At 43.5% G+C, this 22,191-nt stretch overlaps 1 protein-coding gene across 3 annotated transcripts in view; it reads right to left on the reverse strand.

Annotated features, from left to right (window-relative positions):
• The window catches only part of IL13RA1 (interleukin 13 receptor subunit alpha 1), a 246,991-nt gene extending 225,844 nt beyond the window's left edge, over positions 1–21,147 (reverse strand). Inside the window, exon 1 of one of the 3 annotated variants that reach the window (XR_015295297.1) lies at positions 20,784–21,051. Coding sequence is in view for 2 of the 3 variants with exons in the window: in XM_086918715.1 (XP_086774841.1) it covers positions 20,784–20,880 (97 nt within the window). In the remaining variant the exon portion in view is untranslated. Of the gene's footprint in view, positions 1–20,783 lie in introns of all 3 variants that reach the window. The other 2 variants (XM_086918715.1, XM_086918716.1) reach the window with 2 other exon arrangements.
• Between the last annotated feature and the right edge of the window lie 1,044 nt (positions 21,148–22,191).

Here is a 22,191-nt window from a genome sequence, read left to right on the forward strand (position 1 = left end):
CTATGCCACTTTACTCTAGTCTGAAACAATCTACTCTACGTCACTCCACTCAACGCCACTGCAATCCTGGCTGCACCACTCCACTCTGTGCCACTATACTGTACACCACTGTAATCTACTTAGATCACTGCACTCTATGCCAATGCACTCTACATTCCTTTATTAAAAAGCAATGCACTCTACATCAATCTACCCTGCACCACTGCACAATACTTTGTAACACTCTATGCCACTGGAGTTTCCACCATTGCATTTGTTCTGCTGCACTCTATGCTATTCTGTTCTACTCTGAGCCACTGCTCTCTGTCACTCTACTCTGCACCACTCTACTCCACTGTACACCACACCACTCCACTATACACCACTGCACTCCACAACAGGCTACTCTGCAACACTGTACTCTCTGCCACTGAACTCTGCACCACTCTACTCTATGCCACTGCACTCTACGCAACCAAAATCTATTCTGCACCGCTCTTCTCTATGCCAATACACTCAACAACACTCTATTCTGCATCACTGTACACTATGCCACTGCACTCTACCCTGCAGCACACCACTCTGCACCATTCCACACAACGCTGATCCACTCAAAGCCGAATTAATCTACTCTGCAGCACTGTACTCTACTATGAAACAATCAACTCTATGCTACTACACTCTACTCTGCTGTATTCCACTTTACACCACTGCATTTCACACCACTTCACTCAAAACCAAATAATTCTACGCCACTACACGGTATGCCACTATACGCTACTCTGCAAGACTCTGCTCTATGCCACTGCATTCTACTCTACTTCAGTGTACTTTAAGCCTCTCTAGTCTACTCTGCACCACTGTACTGTACACCACTTTACTCTGCACCACTTTACTCAAAGCCACTGCACTTTAAGCCTCTGCACTTTAAGCCACTGCACTTTAAGCCTCTGCACTTTAAGCCACTGCACTTTAAGCCACTGCACTTTAAGCCACTGCACTTTAAGCCACTGCACTCTACGACATTCTACTATGCAACACTGCACTCTCTGCCACTCTACTCTAACCCCACTCTGCTCTACGCCACTCATCCACACTGCTCCACTCTACACACCACTCTAATCTATAGTGCACCACTCTATTCTATGCCACTTCACTCAACACATCTTTACCCTACACCCTTGTGTGCTACTCTAAGTACTGTAGTCTTCACCACTTCACTCTACCCAGCAGCACTCTAATCTATGCTGCTTTACCAGACTCTGAAACAATCTACTCTACCCCTGCACTCTATTCTATTCTGTGTTACTCTACTCTGGGCCACTGTGCTCTATGCCACTCTACTCTAAACCACTGCACTCTACTCAATGTACTTTAAACCACTGCACTCCACCCAATGTACTCTACACCACTGTTCTCAAAAGCAATCCACTCTATGCCACTGCACTGTATACCACTATACACTACTCTGTAACACTCTTTACCAATCTCCTTTATCCCACTGCACTCTTCACCACTATACACTACTCTGCAACACTCTATGCCAATACACACTACTCTGCAACACTACTCTATGCTACTGCACTCTAAGCCACTGAGCGCTAAGCTACTGCACTCTACCACATTTTAGTCTGCAACACTGCACTTTCTGCCACTGAACTCAGCACCACTCTATGCTACCGCACTCTATGCCACTGCACTACTCTACACCACTGTACTCTACGCCACTCTAATCTATTGTGCAACTCTGCACTCCCACTGCACTCAATGCCACTTCACTCTACACTTCTCTACTCTAACTTCACCACTCCACTCTATGCCAGTGCACCCTATGCCCCTCCACTCTACCCTGCAGCACTCAAATTTACGTCACTTCACTCTACTCTGAAACAATCTACTCTACACCATTGCACTATAAACCACTGTACACCACTCTATTGCATACCACGGTGCTCTATGTCGCTTCACTGTGAACCACTGAATTCTACACCACCGCACTCAAAACCAATGCCCTCTATGCCACTATACTCTACTCTGCAAAACTTTATGCCAATGCACTCCATGCCACTGCACACCGTACACCAATCTACACCATTGCGCTCTATGTCTACAGGGCTCTACTCTTCAACACTCTACTGCAGTCTACGAAAATACACTCTACACCACTGCCCTCCAAGACACTCTACTCTGCAAGACTGTACTGTCCGCCACTGACCTCTATGCCAAAGCACACTATGCCACTCTACACCACTGCACTCTATGCCACTCTATTCTACTCTGCACCACTGTATTGCACACCACTGCTCTCTACAGCACTCTACTCCACAACTCTACACCAATGCACTCTACACCAATGTAAACCAAGATACTCAACTCTGCAAGAGTGCATTCTCCACCACTGAGCTCTACAATACTCTGCACCACTGCACTCATCTCTACACCAATGCACTCTACACCACTAGGCTACTTTGCACCACTACACTCCACGTGACTATGCCACTGCATTCTATGCCAGGCTACTCTACATCTCTGCACATTATCAAGCACCACTCCTTATTACCCCGCACCACTTCACTCTGCTATGAACCAACCTACTCCGCACCACTCCACTCTATGCCAGTGCACCCTATGCCCCTCCACTCTACCCTGCAACACTCAAATCTATGTCACTTCACTCTACTCTGAAACAATCTACTCTACAACTCTGCACTATAAACCACTGTACACCACTTTATTGCGTACCACGGTGCTTTATGCCGCTTCACTGTGCACCACTGAATTCTACACCACTGCACTCAAAACCAATGCCCTCTATGCCACTATACTCTACTCTGCAAAACTTTATGCCAATGCACTCCATGCCACTGCTCACCGTACATCCACTCTACAACACTCCATTTTATGACACTCTATTGCCTATAAACTCTACTCCACTCTATGACACTACTCCACTCTATGCCACTTTACAATTCTCTATGCAACTCCTTCTATGCCACTTTATTCCACTCTATTCTACTAAACACTACTCCACTCTACTCCATTCCACTACTAAACTCTACTCCACTCCAGTTAATGTCACTCTGACACTCAACTCTGACACTTTATGCCACTCCACTCTACAGCACTCTACTCCACGTCATGCCACTCTACGCCATTCCACTCCACCACTCTACTCAACTCTATGACAATCTACTCTGCTCTATACCACTCTACCCTACAATGCTCTACTAAACTCTACGCAACACCCTCAAAGCCTTCCATTTTTCACCACACTTCTCCACTACACTCTATGCCACTCCAGTCTATGACACTCTACTCTATGCGCTTCCACTCTATGACGCTCCACCTTGCCTCACTCCATGCCACTCCACACTACTCAACTCTGCTCTACACCACTACACGATTCTCTAGCCACTCCATAACACTGCACCCCACTCTACACCATGATACTCTAATTTACAACACTCCACTCTTCTTTAAGCCACTAACATTTAGCCATGCTAAACAACTGCCAAGCTGGTGTACAACATGGCTAAAACATACTAGCAAAGCCAATAGCTTTTGCATAGGTGAGACCTACTGGATTTACCAATACTTGTTCTGTGCTGGAAACACAATGTAAGATTTATGAGACAAAAAGCCTCCATTGTGGCCCAGTGAAGATTAATATAAATAGGTCATTGGCAATTAATTACGATATACACATTATTTTGCGATATGACACCTAACTTGTGTCTAAGACAGTGTTTCCCAAACTCTGGGTCACAAGCTGACCTTTGGTGGCTGGTGAAAGTCAGACCATTAAATAAAGGTGCCTTTATAAAGTGTGAGACTGTTTTAACTACATTTTCACTGCTGAGAATTAGGAATTTAAAATTGCACACCCCTGGCATGGCTCACTCTCGGTATACAGTGCATACTAAAAGCTCATTTTCTTTACTGGAATCCAATATAGAACATCCTGATATGGTAGCTCAAGATTGTCATTCATCCTCCTCCTGTGCCTCTAAAATTTATTCTAAGCAACCCTCTAAAATAACAACCACAGCTCAGTTCCACTAACAGAAAACAAAAGGCCAAAAAAGAGCCTCTATCACCTGTTAAACCTATTTCCTCGGACTCTATGGAGCTCCTTCTAGATGAGATCCGCGCCTTGAAACCCATTATGGAGGAAACTAATAAAAACCTTCAGTGACAGGATGACAAATGGTCTCTGATGGAAAACAGAGTTGCGAACATAGACCATCAGATGCTTTCTATTCAGGATAATGCTCAAGATGTAATCCACCTCAAAGCGGAAGTTTCATATCTTAAGAAAGTTACTGAAGATTTAGAAAATTGCAATTGACGCAATAACTTTTGTGTTTACGGTCTTGCCGAGGAAAGGGAGGGTTCTCAACCTATTTCTTTTTTCCAAACTTTTCTCCCAAAAGTTTTGGACCTGCCTGAATCCACTAAGCTTAACATACAATGTGCTCATAGACTTAGGCATCAATCTCAAAATGCCTCCTCATAACAAAAACCTTGGGATGTCATAATATTTTTTCTGGAATATCAGGATCATCTCACAGTTATCAAAGCAGCAAAAATAAAAGGACCTGGTACTTGGTCAGGAAACCCATTATATGCTATTCAAGATCGGGCTAAAGCTATAGCAGATAGAGGGAAGACATTTCTAGGCATGCAACCGGCGTTTCATTTCCTTGGAGCCAGATTTGGTCTTTTCCATCCAAACTTCTTTAAAGTAACTTACAATAACAAAACAACAATGTACGAAGATCCCTCCATGCAGCAGACATTTACTGACAACTGTAAAATGGAAACAATGGACCCTTCTAAATACCATTTCACTTCAAGGCTTCATATAACTTTCTTTTTATGTTTCACATTGGTGTTGCTGTCTTTATTAATGTCTAGGTTAAACTACTATTTCACTTCATGTTTTATTAGTCTTTTAAAGGTAGTTATATACAAATTACAGAGATCAATCACTTTTATGTCTTATACCTAACTTTGTAGTCAATATGATTTTAATAAATCCATATTGGCACAATATAAGTACAAAATAATGTATAAACAAGTATTAGTAGCAATTTAACATAAGCTAGAAAGTCCTTAGGAGTCTTGATGTGGTTGACTCGAAGTACAAATCGAAGACAATATGATTTTAATAAATCCATATTGGCACAATATAAGTACAAAAAAATGTATAAACAAGTATTAGTAGCAATTTAACATAAGCTAGAAAGTCCTTAGGAGTCTTGATGTGGTTGACTCGAAGTACAAATCGAAGAAGCAGATAACTGACACGTGTTTCGTCGTTTGATACGACTTTTTCAAGGCTCACAATGCATTCCTATTATTATTATTATTATTATTATTATTATTATTATTTGGAATTTTGTATAGCGCGCGGTTACCCTCGGGCATCCCAGCGCTTGTTCAAGACTCCAGGGGATAGGAATAGAAAGGAAGCATTAAGCGGGGAACAGGTGGGTCTTGAGTAGTTTCCGGAACCGCATAGTACAAGTCTTTGCACGTAGATTCAAAGGAAGCGCATTCCACAAATTGGCTGCGTTCACTGAGAATCTTCTACCGCCCGTCCGGGCTCTTTTCACTCTGACCGTTTGTAACAAATATTTGTGATCCGAGCGCAGGGCTCTGGTAGCCTTGTAAGGGAGCACCATATTACCCAAAATGGGAGGACCCTTCCCCCGAAGGATTTTATGAGCCGTACAGAGGGATTTAAATGTTATCCTCTCCCGCACCGGAAGCCAGTGCAGCGCTCTTAGTGCCGGTTTTGCTGACTGTCTCCTAGGAATGTTCATCAGCAGCCTTGCTGCTGCGTTCTGCACTTGTTGGAGTTTATTAAGCGTTGCTTCCGGAGCGCCCAAAAAAATCGCATTACTATAGTCCAGCCTCAATACAATTAATCCCTGGATAAGAAGTTTCCTGGAGACCAGTGGAAGAAAAGGCAAGATCTTACGGGCTGACCGGAGCAGACCAAAACAGACTCTAGCGATTTTTTTGGCATGTGTCTTGAAAGATAAGTCTTGTTCTAGCCACACCCCCAGGCTTTTGATCTCCTTTTTGGGGCTTGGGGGATCGCCAAGACAACTAGGCCAGCTGCCTTGCGGCAGGGAAAGCACTGAATGTCCGAGCAGCATCATCTCTGTTTTGGAGCCATTCAGTTTTAATGCTGAGTTGCACATCCATGTGTGCACCTTGGACAAGCAGGAGTGAAGTAGGTCAGGTTGGTTACCCAGCTGGGAAAGGGCCACCACCAACTGGGTATCATCAGCATAGCTGATAGTTTTAATACAGAATGGTGCCACCACATCCTCCAGCAGGGCCATATAGACGTTAAACACTGTGGGGCTCAGGGAAGAGCCCTGAGGCACACCACACTGGTGGGGGATCGAGGCTGACTGTGCACTACCTTCCCAGACTTGGTAAGTTCGATGGTTCAGAAAAGAAGCGAGCCACTTCAGGGCCATCCCTGTAAGGCCTACATCTGACAGTCGCTGGAGCAGCACTGATGCTGCTGATGGTTCACAGTGTCAAAAGCCGCATTGAGGTCCAGGAGGATCACTGCCACCGATCCTCCTGAATCCAAAATGCTCCTGGCTTCTTCCACGACTGCCAGAAGGGCAGTGTCAGTGCCCTGGCCCGGCCTGAATCCCGTTTGGGAATTCTGCAACAAGCCATTGGACTCCAGGAAATGTGACAGTTGCCTGTTCACCAGTCTCTCCGCGATCTTACCGAGCCCGGGCAGCAAAGAAATCGGTCTGAAATTTGCCAGGTCAGATGGATCCAAGACCAGGATTTTTCAGAAGGGCCTTTACTACTGCTTTTTTCCAACTGGGTGGCACCACCCCCTGCGTAAAAGATGAGTTGATGAGATCAGTTACTGGGGCGGCGATGGTAGTTGCTATCTGTTTGAGATATCTCATCGGGACAGGATCACTAGGCGAGCCACTCTTTATGGCCCCTAGCACCTTAAGAACTTCGTCAGTGGTCACTGGTCCAAAGGCTTCAAGCTCGATTTCCAAGGCACCCCGCTGGTTACCTGTGTCTAATTCCTGGGCCGGTCGGGGTAGAGAACTTACGATGTTTTCTACTTTCATGTGGAAATAGTTGGCCAGTTCCTTACATTTCTCTCGAGGACTCTCATGGTTCACTGGAGGTTCGGGTTTTTTTAGGAGATCTCTGAAAACTTTAAAGGACTCTAGAGGAGTTAGCAGAATTGACAATTCTCTCCTCGAAGAACTTAGCTTTGGTGTCCCAAAGAGAGGCTTTATATCCTCGAATTGCCGCACTATACTCTTTCAGGGTTACCTCTCCCCAATCCTTTCTGCAAATCCGCTACAGTCTCTTGCAGCCTTTCCTAAGAGTTCTTAATGCCTGGGTGTACCAAGGGGCTGAACCCACTCTCTTCTCCCTCTTCAGCATTCTCTTTTTAGGGAGAATGGCGTCCAGGGAGCTGGTCAGCCAATTTTCCAGGTTCGCATCTGCGATTAATGGATCCAACACAGGGCAGGGGCACGTAGCGTCAAGATTAGCGATCCAGCGATCTACTGGTAGCCTAGACCAGGCCCTGTCGACAGTGTAGATCCTAGGAGTGGCTACGTCCATTAGATCATACTGCCAAGTGAGAGGAACCAGAAAATGGTCTGACCAAGGTAAAGCCAAGGGAGGCAGGGCTTTAATACGGTCAATATTAGAGAAAACTGGGTCAAGTAAATGACCCTTACAATGCGTGGCCCCTGAGTTGATTAGCCTCATCTCAAAAGCTTTCAGATCACACTGCAGGTCAACAGCAAGTGTGTCAGCAGGATCGTCAAAATGGAGATTAAAATCTCCAAGTGCCACAAAATTGGCTGTCGACGATGCCAAGAGCGTAACGGTTTCCATGAACGAGCTGACAAAATTGCCCACACACCCCGGTGTGCGGTACACTAGGAGGCCTGATATGAAGGTCGTGGATGACATCCGTAATGAGAATTGACAGCTCTCACAATCACGAAAGCGCCCATCCTGGGCTCTGCAGGCAAACGTGTCCCTATAAATGATGGCAATACCACCTCCTCGTCCCGTAGGCCTATCTAGGTGGTATATTAGATAGCCAGGGGGAAGTGCTTGCACCATATCTGGCCCTGAACAAGACGTGGTCCAGGTTTCTGTTAAAAACAGAATGTCCAACTCATGATCTTGTACAAGAGAATTAATTTTGATTGAATGACTAAGAAGCAACCGTAGGTGAAAGTATTCTTCGAAAGACCCCGAAATTTCAAAGAATCCGTTGTACACTAGTTCAGTACAAGAGTTCCAATTATATCGCATACAAAGTAACTTAGTCAATTTTAATGGCACCAACAATCCTCTTGGGCACGGTGAATCCAAATAGAATTTCAGGGTAACTGATGGGAGCAATATTCCAGTAAGCGTATTCTGATGCGATGTAGGCTTGTCCTAATAGTATTTGAATTATAGTTGATTCAGCACTCGTAGTCGTATTTCTAAAGGTCAAGACATCCTGTAGTATTTAACACGTCATCATTGTCATGATGCACTCGTCTCGCTTCCAAAGAATAGCGTCCTCTTTGATTCTTTTAAGATGATGTTAGTCCAACCCATTCTTTTCTATCTTTTTCGGTAATTCCAATTAACTTTCCCACCTTTAATTTTTTTGGAATGTATTCTATTCTCACTGAATTCATATGGAATAATAAAAAGCATTGAATATCTTTGTTCAAATTACAAAGGCAAAAGCAGCATGGAGGAGTTAATTTTTCTAATTTTCAGTCTTATCAAAAAGCTTCCTTTTTAAAACAATCAATACATTTTGAAGATGGCCCAACCACACTTCCATCTCCCTTATAGTCAGTATTGGAGTTATCTTTTATTTCACCTTTCTCCTTTTCTAATAGTAATATGTTTTGCTTATTTTGTTTCCCTGTTAATATGTTCTCTATGATTTGTGTACTTCGACTACTATTTAAAACTATGCTCATTTCCTTACATGAGAAGTGCTTTTATTTTTGCCCTTTCTATTTTCTTTCTCCCTCCCCCTTATCCTCCATTCTACATATAATTACAAATATTTTCCTGTTCTATCTTACTATTATTCAAATGTTTTCAGTATATTGTTTTTATATTACTTTTAAAACTTAACAAAAAGACATTCATTAAAAGATATCTGATTTAATGCATGACCTTTATAAAGCTTCACGTGGAAAGTGTATTTTATCACTTGCTGTAGAAGCATCTCAGATATGACATGACAATTTTTGTTCCAGAATACATTTCGAAATATTTTCCATTATGCTTGCTAATTTGGCTTTTTGGAGGCAAACAAAGTAATTCATGCAGAGCACACACGCGTTGATAACAAGTTAAACCTATTAGCTGCCAGGGAAACAGCACACAATCCAGCACGTGTGTGGGAGAAGCTCTTACGGCATACTAAATCCAAGCTGTGAGAGCAGCAGCCCCCTACTCCAAGCCTAGTGAATGGAAAGTGAAAGGGCATAAGGTTCATGAAAATGAGTTAAATAGTCTGTCTTCCCTCGCAGCTATACGGGATACTGTAGATGAACTTGAAAAACATGTTTGACCTTTAGTTTTGCTAACCCCTTCCAAACTCGGGCTGAAATCATGAAGAAAAACACCTGCTGTCCCTTTAAATATCCTAGCTGGGCTGAGTTGTGAAAGGTCCAAAGGATGGACGTACAGCTAAACACTGTCACACACCAGACTCGGTACATAAGTTGGCTAAGAGACAGGGATGAAACACTTATACTTCCTCAATCTCTCTGTGAAAGCAATCAAGTGTCCACATAAAAGTGAAAAATACTGCAAAGAGCCAGGCAGGAACTGTTAAAAGATATACTATATATTGTATCAAATAAAGTATATAAAAATGTGATGGATGGAATTCTTGAATCAATCTCAGACGCTGGTAATTATTCGGCCTGCATCCCAGATCATTTTTTTATGTCCACCATACCAAATCAGCTTTGACCCAGCCATATGCATTCAGTCTTTACCCTGCTCCCATGGGAAGAAGTCCAGCCCGAAGTTCCGAACTGCCAGGCCAGGTGCTCCCTGAGATAGAATACAGGCACCCGGGACAGGATTCTCCCTAGTTAGGGCTAATAAGCTAGGTATAGCTTGATCCCAGTGACACAGTGGGTTAGAATGCTACACCTAAGGTATTGCCAGCGCTTAGACTTATTGTAAGCATCCTCCCATCACCTCTTCTGTGTTTGGCATCCTGTATCAGGAGAAGGCATGGAAATACAACACGTCTATCAAATGCGGATTGTATGCACGTCTGTGCAACCGGTGTATAACCCACTGCGCTTTTCTTTAGACTTGCTGGTTACACCTGATCTCTGCAACAAATCCATGAACTCACCAGCTCACTTCTTCAGACCTACTAGGATTCACAAGGAGCTACCTCACCGTCTACCTCCCCACCCTGTCAGGTAGAAGTGGTTGGATGTCTCAACACAATGGATGCATCTGTGGGACCTTCGGAGTATTGTACAATAATTGTGGTAAAGATGGTCTATATCAAGCAGAACGAATCTGCTGCTCACGACCATGCGTCTGGGCTGATTAAAAATGGCGACGGGATGCTTCCGTTGCCCAGTGCACTGCTTTAGATTAATGAGAAAAACCAACACAGGGAACACCAGACACAGATTTCTTTATTTGTATACGGTTTACTTTCAACCAGGATGTTAACTAAGTAAAGCTTTCACTTTGAACATAAACAAAAAGTAAATAAGTGAAAAAGACAAGTGAAAAAGAAGACTCCAACCCCAGTTTCCATTACATTGTTCCCTGCTCAAAAGAAATTCTAATTTTATCTGCAAACATTTCATGAGAAATGTTTTGAAGGGATTTGTTTCAAGAAGCGAGCTCAGGGCTTCAGTGGGGCTGGGCAAGGGCAGGCTAAAAAACACTTGGCTGGGGACAGGAGCCTGAAGTGGGTATTTGAGTGCCTTATTTTCGAGAGGGAGATTGCTGCCTAAACGGGATCTAATCAGTGAAAGAAAACCGTTAATTCCATTTATCAGGCATTTTTTAGCTACTTAATTGCCTTGGCGGGATTGGGTGCGTGTGGTCTGAAATTTGGCAGCACAGCTACATTCGGACAAAGTGACTAAGAGAAAACCCGAGACATGAAAGTAATGTGCTTTTTTCCGCATATTTATGTAGCGCGAACTCGACCCGAAGGTATTGGATCGCTTCACATGAGCACCGTATTTACATTACACATTCAGGCACGGGGAGATTAAGTGATTTGCCAAGAATCACAGGATGTGGACGCGACCTCGAGGCTCGAACCCGGGTTTTCAGCACCACAGTCGGCTCCCTGAAAAGGCAATCTAGTGTCCACAGAAAAGTAAATAAAATATGCACAGAACCACGAGGAGGAATACCAGAAATTGCTGAAGGATATGTTACAACCTCTATTAAGAATAGGCACGGAAAAGAACATGACTAAGAATGTAGATTATAAGAACTCTTTGCAGCAAGTACAAATCCACTGAGCTATCTTTCTAGGACTGGTACATGATAGCTGCAGGTTACACATGATCTCTGTAACAGAGACATGAACTCGCTGAGCTACCTTACTAGGACTGGTACTTGTTTTTTTGTTAGAGTTTTCTATAGCACGAACCAGACCCGAAGCTATCTGAGCGCTTTACAGGGACACATTTATTTTTGTTAGGCACTGGGAGATTATGTCATTTGCCCAGAATCACAGGATCTTGAGCATTGTTGCTGAGACTCATACCCGGTTCCCCAACTTCCAGGTCGACCACTCTAGACTTAAGGCTAGAGCGGGTTACATATTATCTCTGAAACAAACAAATGAACTCGCCGAGCTGCCTTACTACGACTCCGAATAATGACCTATAGATTATACACGGTGTCTTACATCCGAAAAATGTATCCATCCATCTGAGCATTCGAATTCCAATTAGAAGCCGAGGTCAACGGGAAACAGATCTATACGTCGGACGCCTTAACCTACACTTCGGTAGTAGACAGCAATGGTACAGAAAAAAACAAGGCTGGTCGTCAGTTTACCAGACATTTTTCCCCTCTGTACCATCAAAAACCTTTCTGGCAATTAAAGAGACACGTGATCGTGATACAGCACACTTTCTATTAATTTTGAGAAAAGTGCCTTGAGTCTCTGGCACCGGAAGATTCTCCATGAACAACCGATGGCAGCTATTCCCGTGACTTGATCTCCAACACTCTGGAAAAGGTGCAAACAAACTGCATATAGCGGACTTTAAGTACCAGACGAGCCCTTTCTGACATAATCTCCAACATCTTTGAACTTGGGCCATCCACGGTCGTTAAAATATCAAAGTGGCTTCAATTTCATGTTGTGGAAATCTCTGGGCAGCGTGCATTGGCAAACTCTGCTTTTCATCCGTTTCAGTTTGATAAAATGAGTACTACCAAACAGTAATAATAACACGTATTATGTGCAGTGCTACTAAACTGCCAGGCTGCAGCTATTCACTGCTATGTAAAATCAAACAAGAATACATGGTACATGTGTGCATCTAGGTGGGTATTTATTGTGTGAGAAAAAGGGCTAAATCAGTCTTTGGCATGGACAGACTTAATACCTGAAGATTCCTTTCAATATTAGCTGTAACATTGAGGTCGCACATGAGCCCAGGCCGTCGGAACAGAGTGGTGGGTGATTGACTAGAGATCTGAGGCGAGGAGTCTTTTTAGTCAAAAGTATTAACAGCAGGTAGGGTCTCGCTTGGACCATATTAGCGAACAGCATTCTGCATCTATTTTTAAAATGACCCTCGTTGGGAAGGACTGACCAGCATCTTAGTCGCTGAAATATACTGGAGTGAAGGGATCTTTGGAGGTTTACAGCTGGAAAACTGACAGCTTCTAATGAAACGTGTAAAATGTTTTCTAGTTCTTATTGGTTTAGAAGGTGACCCTTTTTTGCTATCAAACACCTTGTTATATCCGCGTCTCCATCCTGCTGTTTCCGGTGGGGCCTGCACCATCTTCTCTGTAACTGAATAAACCTATATAATCTACAATCCTGGCTACTGGACTGATTACATACAAGGACCTTTCTTCATTTACAAAGCACCTCATTGACACTTTCAGTCGACTGCATTCCAGTAGAAAGTTCAATTAGGCCCAGCAGCGAAATGCCAGAAAACATTTTTTTTTTAAATTTTAACACCCATCGGTAAGGGACGTGTGAAGGGCATAGTTGTGCGATTTAGGGTGTGCCCTGCTGGGCTGGCTGGATGCTGTTTGGATAGTTGCTCCAACAGCACAGTTGCTTGTAAAGAGCTGTGCATGCTTCATGTGCCCTTCACAATGCATCACTGCTAATGGCCATGATTCTTGAACAGTGCTAAATGAAGAAAGTGTTTGATTTCATCTATGGTATCTGGTATAAAAAGGAATTTCAGGCACAAAGTGAGTCCTGGATATTCTAATTTAGGACATGTGCTTGTGTCAAGTAAAGTAAGAGCCGAGGCCCGGATTACAAACCATTTTGGGATGGCGCAATCACAGTGTAATTGATGGTGAGTGCAGAAGTTCTAGGTGCAATCGCCGTTTATCATCATATTGCGACAGTGGACTTCTGGAGTTGGTTATGAGTGGCAAGAATATTTTAATATATTTGCTGGGCTGCATTTTGTATATGTGGGGAATTGGTTTGGATAGTAGAAGCATGTGTTGCCATCTCTGAACCTATGACAGAGCACAGGAGAAAACGACACAATAACACAAAGCATAATAACACAACAAAAGCATAACTGGGCACGACGAAACAGTTAAACAGGATGCATTAGTACAATCAGCAAAAGACAATAAAATAATGTAATCAAAAGAAGGTCCAAACAAGTCTGTAGAGAATCCCCTTGTGGATTAAAGAAAGGAGCATTTCAACCCCTTCTAGCTTAGGAGTCAATGGTGGGGTGCAAATGAGTGAATTATGACCGCCAACCCATGTCTTCCTGCTGGAATGAGGTGTTCCCTGCAAGAGGGATCACCTTTCTCAACTACAAATGGCATCACTGTAGGTCAGCAAGCCTGTTGCACTTATACAGTCCTTAATTCGCTTGGGTCTATGTCTACGTACCCTAGAGCGGGTGTTGGTACTTTCTGGAATCTAATAGGAATCTAGTACTCTGTGGGAGACACTATTGTCTAAACAAGCATTTTCAATGCAATAAGTCTCGCCTTTAGGACCTTATAAGTAATTAGCCATGCAGCAGATCATTCTGGGTGCTGCAACATGGAAGCTTCAACACGAATAGGAACACCAATGAAATGTTGCATACTTTCAACACACTACAGATCAAGCAGGAACAACACTTCATCATCTACTGGCAAAAAGAACTACTGATGACTGCAATGTGAGCTTACTGGAAAGGAGAGAGTAATTAGGAGCAAAACCTGAAGCATGTGTTTGTGTATTTAAAAAAATATACTGTAGTATTAGCTCCGTTTTGAAAGGGGCTGTTAAGACATGAATTTAAAGCCTTGTCAGAAATACAGCTTTCACACGCTCTCATAAATATGTAGTGTCACTCGATTCCCTCCATTCAGAATGATGTAGTGCAAAAAATACACAACTAATTTGTACTTAACCAAAGCCAATTTGGTCTCGGCAATCTAAGAGCTAATGGCATTGTCAATGACAATGAGTTTTAGCTATGTGTTGTGGAGTGGATGTATGATGTGTGGAGTGTATTTATGTAGGTTGGTTTGGGATTGTGTGCCATGGAATTTTGTGGCATGATGTGGAATCCTGTGGTGTGTATTGGATTTAAGTGGTGTGTTATTTAATTGTGCTGTTGAGTTGAATTATGTGGCTTGTTGTCGAAATGTGGTGTGGAATGGAAAAGTGTGGAGTTTAATTGTATTGCGTGGATATGTGTGGCGTTGAATGAAATGGAAGAAATTAACATGCAGCGATTTTCCATCCCTCAGAGACAGCAGCTGCGTTATGACTTTAAAAAGGCATCACTGAATACAGCTCAGTGCAGTGCCCACTAGTGACATGTTCTGGCATGGCAGCCGATTCATTCATATAATGATTCATGGAGATGGTACCCTGCGCAGCAGAACATTAGCTATGCAGGCTGGGAGAAAGTATGCATGGCGAGGAGCTAAGCCCCTAGGGGTTTGGTGCTGTGTACTAGAATAATCTTAGCCTTAGTTTACAGTGAAGAATACTGCTTGCTAACTGGAAGAGTAACTTCACATGTTAGATTATCCCCGATCAATAAAGGCTGTGTCGCTAATGGATTTTTTTTATCAAGACAAGTCTTAAAGGCAAATAAAAATGTGCAGATTTGTATAAAAAGCCACAATCAAAGCAGATATATTAGGCAATACAAAAAATGCATGTTGACACAAGAAACACTAAAGCCCACACTGGTGAAAAAATTAAATCTGAGCAAAGGCATTTTTTTTTACCAAAAGAACACTGTGCTTTTTACATGTTAAAGCTTGCACATAGACTGATAAGTTAGGGCTTTTAAAATATCTGGTGAATGAAGCAAAGTGGAAATACTCAAACATTTTAAAGCTTTTTAGAGGAGTAAATTAGACCTACTTCACCATGAATGAAGCTTCTTTGCACAAGATAATTATAAACAGGACTCTAAGTGGACCAGGTCCTGCCCGTTCTCTGCACCAGTAGTTTTTAGAAGCAGCTGCCGAGACGGGTCCCTATTGGGCTCTCCATTTTAACCCTCAGGGTTAAAAAATATACATCACTGCTTTTGATGTAACTTGAAAAAAGACACATTTTTCAGTTTAATATAGTGCAAACTTGGAGCGCTTTACATGAGCACCAGTTACATTGCACAAGGACATAATCTTTACATTTTTAGAATCACAGGACGTCAGGCTCGAACCTGTTTTATCAGCTCCAAGCAGATTTGTAGCAGTAATAGGTGACAGGAATATCTGTGCTTATTCTTTTTGTTGCATTTTGTGGTGGTAATGTGTTTTGTAGTGTTTATGTTTTTGTCTTGCATAATTGCTTTGTGGTATTGTTGTGTTGAACTGTGGTTGTTATGTGGCATTTGTTTTTCCTGTCTTGTTGTGCCCTGTCTTGTTTTAGTTGTGCGTTCGCTTTGCTGTTATGTTATTGTGCTGTGTTCTGTAGTGATCTTTAAATACTTTAGAGATGTTAGCAAATGCTGTTCCACATTTCTAGCAAAAAAAGCATATCAGTCTTTTAAAAGTTCGACGGACAAAAACCTATTTATTGAGGTAAAAAAACACTGCTCCAGCCCGCCACCTATTACGGACACCAGTCAGCTCAAAACTCTCTTTATGTCACTTACTTGACCCCTGAATGTTTGCCCCTGGATCCCGTTCAGCAATATCGGGCTCCGTCTCCTTAGCGGTCTGGATTTACCACCACGCTTAAGGAGACAATTTGGAGGCAGGTGACCATTTTTTTAAAACAGCAGTGCAGCTTGGACTGCCACATCCACATCCAGGAGAAAGAAGCCACTAGTCGAGGAGGTGGAAGTCGAGGAGGTGAGCCAGAGGTTGTGGCGAGCCGGAGATGAGCTGAAGGCTGGCAATTAATGGCTGTGTATCGGCAAAGGCTATTGTTTGGGATTTTTTGCTTTTTTGTGTGGCCACTGTTGCAAGTTTATCGATACAGGGTCTTTTTGGGCTGGAAGGAAGATAACGGAGTGATCGAGGTAACAAACAAAGGAATAATGGGTCAACCTTTAAAGAATGTCAATGCTGTCAAGATAGACACTGCGGCCCGTCTTAAAGCAAAGACACGCTTAGCTCAGGCAAAGGAAGCTGCACGCCGGGCCAATAAGGAAAACACCTCTAATTCTAACTCCAACGCTTGTGGCCTTGACAGTACGCTTGAGAGTTTGGAAGAGGAGCTGCCATCTACCGTCTCTCCACAACGGGAGGAATTGGCGATTGATCAGGCAAATGCTACACCTGAGAGGATAAAAACTGCAGCCATGTCAATAGAGCCTCAACAGCATAACACAGCATTAGACGGCCCAAAGAAAGGTTTAAAAGAGACTAAAGATTTTCCGCTGTTTCAAAAGAAAGTTATCTTACAACCTTCCATATAAAACTCAATTCAAAAAATATCAAAAGGCCTGGTGCTGGTGCCGGGTGCTGGGATCGGATCGGGACCAGCTTTTCCAGTATTATTATCAGACTCAACTCCCAAAGAAAAGGAAAGACTTCAACACAATCCTGTATTTGATTATTTGGAAGTCCCAGCCTAATGCCAGGATCAAGCCCAAATTCAAGTCTCATCCCAAGCCCTAGACTCGGCGGTACCCTCGACATATTTAACATCTTTAATATCTTCGAGCCCTGCAGAAAAGATCACTCAATTGTTAAATGCTACTCAGTCACAAGGAACACCAGATAAAGACAGACAGACAGCTATTGATATATTTTCGAACTCAATGTTACCCCAAATGAACTTGTTACAACACCAACCCCTACCGGGGTCTCAGGAGTATCAGGGACAATTATTGCCAGAAGTGGAATCAGCTCATGTCGATCATACAATTGGAACCACGAGTTCTGGTAACATGGATTTACAAAATAACCATAGCCAAAGCTCTGAGACTAGGGGTATTTATCATCTAGATATTAAAAATATGCTTAATTTAATACTGGAAGAGGTTCACAAATTTAAAAAAACCTCAGCAATTGGAATTTGCCTTGCTGCACCAACGGTTGGGTAAAATCGAGGAAGCGATGACATGCTTCCCCATCAAGCTCCAGGAGGCAGAAGCCAGAATTGCAAAGCTGAAAGATCAAATGAACGTGGTCATTGGGGAAGTAACAGAAGTGACCAAAAATAAGAGCTACTTAGAGAACAAATTGGAGGACCTTGAGAACCACCCCCGGAGACCAACCTCCGGATAATTGGGGTTCCCGAAGGTATTGAAGGCTCCCAAACCCTCCAATGGGCCAACTCTTTTATTAAACAGAAAGTTCTTCCTGAGTTCGAGGGTGATCTTACTATCACTAGGGCGCATCGTGTCCCAGCACAACCCTTCCCCAATTCCACGATTCCAAGAACAATTTTGTTGGATTTGCAGACTTCCGAATAAAGGAAAGAATTCTGACAAAGGCGATTAAGCAGAGGGAGTTTTTAGTAAATGTGACTATACAATGACGTATATTCTTTGATATGACTGCCGCTGCTGCACGGAGAAGAAAAGTTTGTTAAAATTCTCCACCTGTTTAAAACCCATGGTGCCCAAGCATCAAGAAGACCTCCCCATCAACCCTGATGCAGAGACACATGGTTAGACAAGTCCTACGACTCACATCCATGCCTATTGAATACCAGGTCACATGTGAGGTCTCTCTTTACCTAAAGACAATCGAGCTGCCCAGGTAAAACCATGATTGTTCCCACAGATAGATAGCTGCACCACAAACAGGTCCGAGGAAATTGGCCCCAATGAAACACGTTTGGCCAAAGGTTTGCGTTCCCCCAAAATACCACAAAGCTAGATACCACATGTAGATAGAAACACTCAACCAATCATGACGAAACATGCACACCACACATAATTATCACATGCTCCTCATGCCGGACATAGGGACAGAAACACATTGTCCCACACTAGCTCTCCCTGAGGTCGAGAGCCATCTGTGTCCTTATGAGATGCCAACACTTATTTATGACTAAGATGCTTTTTGGAATTTAGAAGTTGCTTTATTGTACCTCATGAACTCTATATAACAACAATCAAAACTTTGTACACAAGAAACTGTGAGCAGTGTTTAATTAAACCAACTTGTTTCCGTTTTGCCAAGCGCCTCTAGTCTTTTTATTTATTTAAGGTAAATTCATATCCGAGCAACAACAGGAGGAAATGTAAAAAACAGAAAACACCAGGAAATAAGCCTTCACCAGTGTACCCATAATCTAGAGTAATATCCTAGTCTTCATCAGAACCAATCCAATCCTCCGTCTATTAAGGAAAGTGTTTAAAATGACAATTTTCAAAGAGAAGTACATCTCAAACCCTTACAAAAACCCTTCACCTCCCAAACTAGGCAGCGCCCCCCCACCACCCCTCCCCCCTTCAGCCTGTAAACATTGATTGTATATTGTGTTCTTTGAGGATGGCCCTGCACAGACTAATGCCAGCCTAGGTTTGTGCTATAAAACAAACCACATACATACGGGCCCCACCGACACGATACGATTTGGAACTAACAGATAGAAACAGCATGGATGCCAAAATACTGGACAAATCTAGAGACAAAATACAGAGGCAGCCCTGGATCAAACAAAAAGAGACAGATTGCAGTGTTGACGAAGACAACACTGGAGACAAAATGTATACAGCAACAGCATGAGTGTTCCGACGATTTAAGAACCGGCACGGGGCATCGCTGCAACCAATTCCAGAGACACGACTAAACAAAACAGCACAGCACTGGAGCTGAAGTACAGCGAAAACTCTGGGGACCTGACAGAAAGCACAGACAGAACTGCAGACGAAGCTTAATATTTGCCCAGGGACTGCGAGTATTTCACCCCGTCGATTAAGAATAACATGTTTTCATTCCATCGTTTATCCCAGAAGTAAAGCCCTTAAAGCAGCTCTAATACACGGGGTATGGAGTTGCATACCTCTCTAGCCAGGAATGAGGTAGTTGACAGGAAATCGGACACCGCACTGTCTGTATGGCTTGTGCTGCATCCTACTCTTACCTAAACATGTATGAATGTTGATTCTTTAGGGGTTAGTAATGGCGAAAAAGCACTTTTCGATATACTGGTTGCAGCAAAATCCCCTCGATTGAAAGACTGGCCAAATACATCCGTGAATGGCACTGACTTAAGATATAAGAGTCGCATAAGATAAACTGGCGGAGGAGCTAAAAGAGTGTGGAAAAGTGCCAAAGAGATTCCTTCTATGTAAAAGAAGGTACCAAATTATGGAATACCATCGCAAACCAACATATGTTTTCTTATTTGCAAATATATATATGGTAAACTTCGCGCTATGCTACCACTTAACGTGCAGTCTGCATGGGTTTTGTATGAGATACTCCACATTATAAAGCTTTTAGACCCGATAGATAAAGGTTTTAAAAGGAAATACGCGAGCTAACACGTGGGACAACAATGACGCCAGCACACAGAGGCAGAGCGTGGGTCATCAACATACAAGGAAATGAATGCACTGGGCACGAACCAGCACTATAGTCAAAAGCACCCGGCGGAACGGGAGGCGACAGAGAGAACTGTGCCCACGCCACACGAAGAACACCTTTGGAATATATATATATATATATATATATATATATATATATATATATATATATATATATATATATATATATATATATATATATATATATATATATATATATATATATATATATAACCAGAACCACCATGGCCAATGCACAGTGAAAGTGCAGATGTGTGAGCGTGCGCCGCCATATGTGAGCAGTGATGCGTGAAATACGGTGTGTGAGCTGCGATACTATCTATATCACGGTGTGAAAAGCAGCGTGAGCGCCTAGTGTAGCGCCACAAAGCGAGCGTCTACCGAGATAAACAAGGCGCACTTCAAAGCCACGTTTTCTAACCAGTGCGCAGCGCTCCTCGTGCGGCTGTTCCATAAATAAGCGTCCCCTCCCTGCCTCATCAATAGCCGTCCTCCCGGTTGGAGTATCATGGGTTAAAAATATAACAAACATTGAAGAAACAACTATTGGGTACTTACTTGTTTTGCTCATAACCGACTCAATTCCATACAGATAAAGGGCGCAGGTAAACACAGTTTGGAGGACTGCCCGCTGCCCCCGGGAAGCTCGCCCCATTCCGGCTCTGGAAGGTCGGAGGAGGCACCAGGGGAGACGCCGTTAGCCCCGCTCCCCCAGCAGCCGGGGAGAAATGACGCGGCTCCCGGCAGCACGGCACTCGCGCCAAAGTCCACCCCACACTTCCCAGAACTGATACAGCACTGTCCCGCCCTCCTGCACCACTGCCGCTGGCGAGCGCCGGCCCCACCTCTCCACACACTCACTGCTGCGCAGCGTTTGCAATCTCACACGTACGCTCTGTCACTCATAACTACCTCTCGTCACACAAACACACCACGCAGACTCTGCTACACCACTCACACTCAGCATTCATAAATCACACAGACGCTACTCTCACAGAACCCTGGAGCTGCCATGGAAAGGAGACGAAACCAACATTCTGCAGCTTTCCTTATTTTCATTTTTTCAAGTTGAAGCATGGAAAGTTCCTGGAAAGTTAATATGTAAACTCAGCAATACATCTCAGCTTCCCCTGTTAAGGAATGACAGTATGGACCCTCCAGGCTACTAGTTGGCATATTGATCTGCATTTCAATTCTGTGTTCCATGTGAAAATGCCTTATAGTATCCTAAACATGCAGTAATAACCTTTATCGCCCGTAACAGGGCTTTCACCTTCTACGCTCATGACGAGCTCAGCTCGTCATGAGTTACGCCTGTCGTACGCTCATGACGAGGTGAGCTCGCCATGTAACGCGGGTTTCCGCAAAAGTCAGCGCACAGCGGAAAAACCGCTAGCGCCCATGTGGTTAATGGTCAAAGAAGCAGAACTATGAATCTTTTCCAAAGAGGCTGTGGTTAAGGCAGTGGCGTCACTAGGGTTGGTGTCACCCAGTGCGAGTATCTCATGGTGTCACCCCATCACGACTTACATCATGAATCCATGATGCCCCCAGATACCCTTTCACGGCTTTACACAGGGTCTAAAATGCACATGGCACCCGCGTGTCATGTGCAGCTACACACATGTCCTGGACAGTACAGGACACACACACTACGCATGGCACCAGTCTACCCTTGCCCAATTAGACACAGGTTTACTGGCAGCACAAGAACCCTACATGCCCGTTCAGGGCTACACTGTTTCCGGGCATAGCATGTTACTTCTGCACGGACTCAGAAAGATGCGCACAGTAATTTATGGAAACGTGACACCCACGTGCAACTCATAGTCAGTGGGAAGTACGTTACACTTGCACACAATAGCGCAACTACAGACCAAAGCAGTTTACTGGGTATATCGCACGCTCAGACACAAGAAGCACAAGTTGTAATCGCCAAAGGGTATACTTTCAAACACAGTGAAGG

The sequence above is a fragment of the Lissotriton vulgaris genome, chromosome 4_1 (genome assembly GCF_964263255.1).
Source record: "Lissotriton vulgaris chromosome 4_1, aLisVul1.2, whole genome shotgun sequence".
NCBI classification, from domain to species: Eukaryota; Metazoa; Chordata; class Amphibia; order Caudata; family Salamandridae; genus Lissotriton; species Lissotriton vulgaris.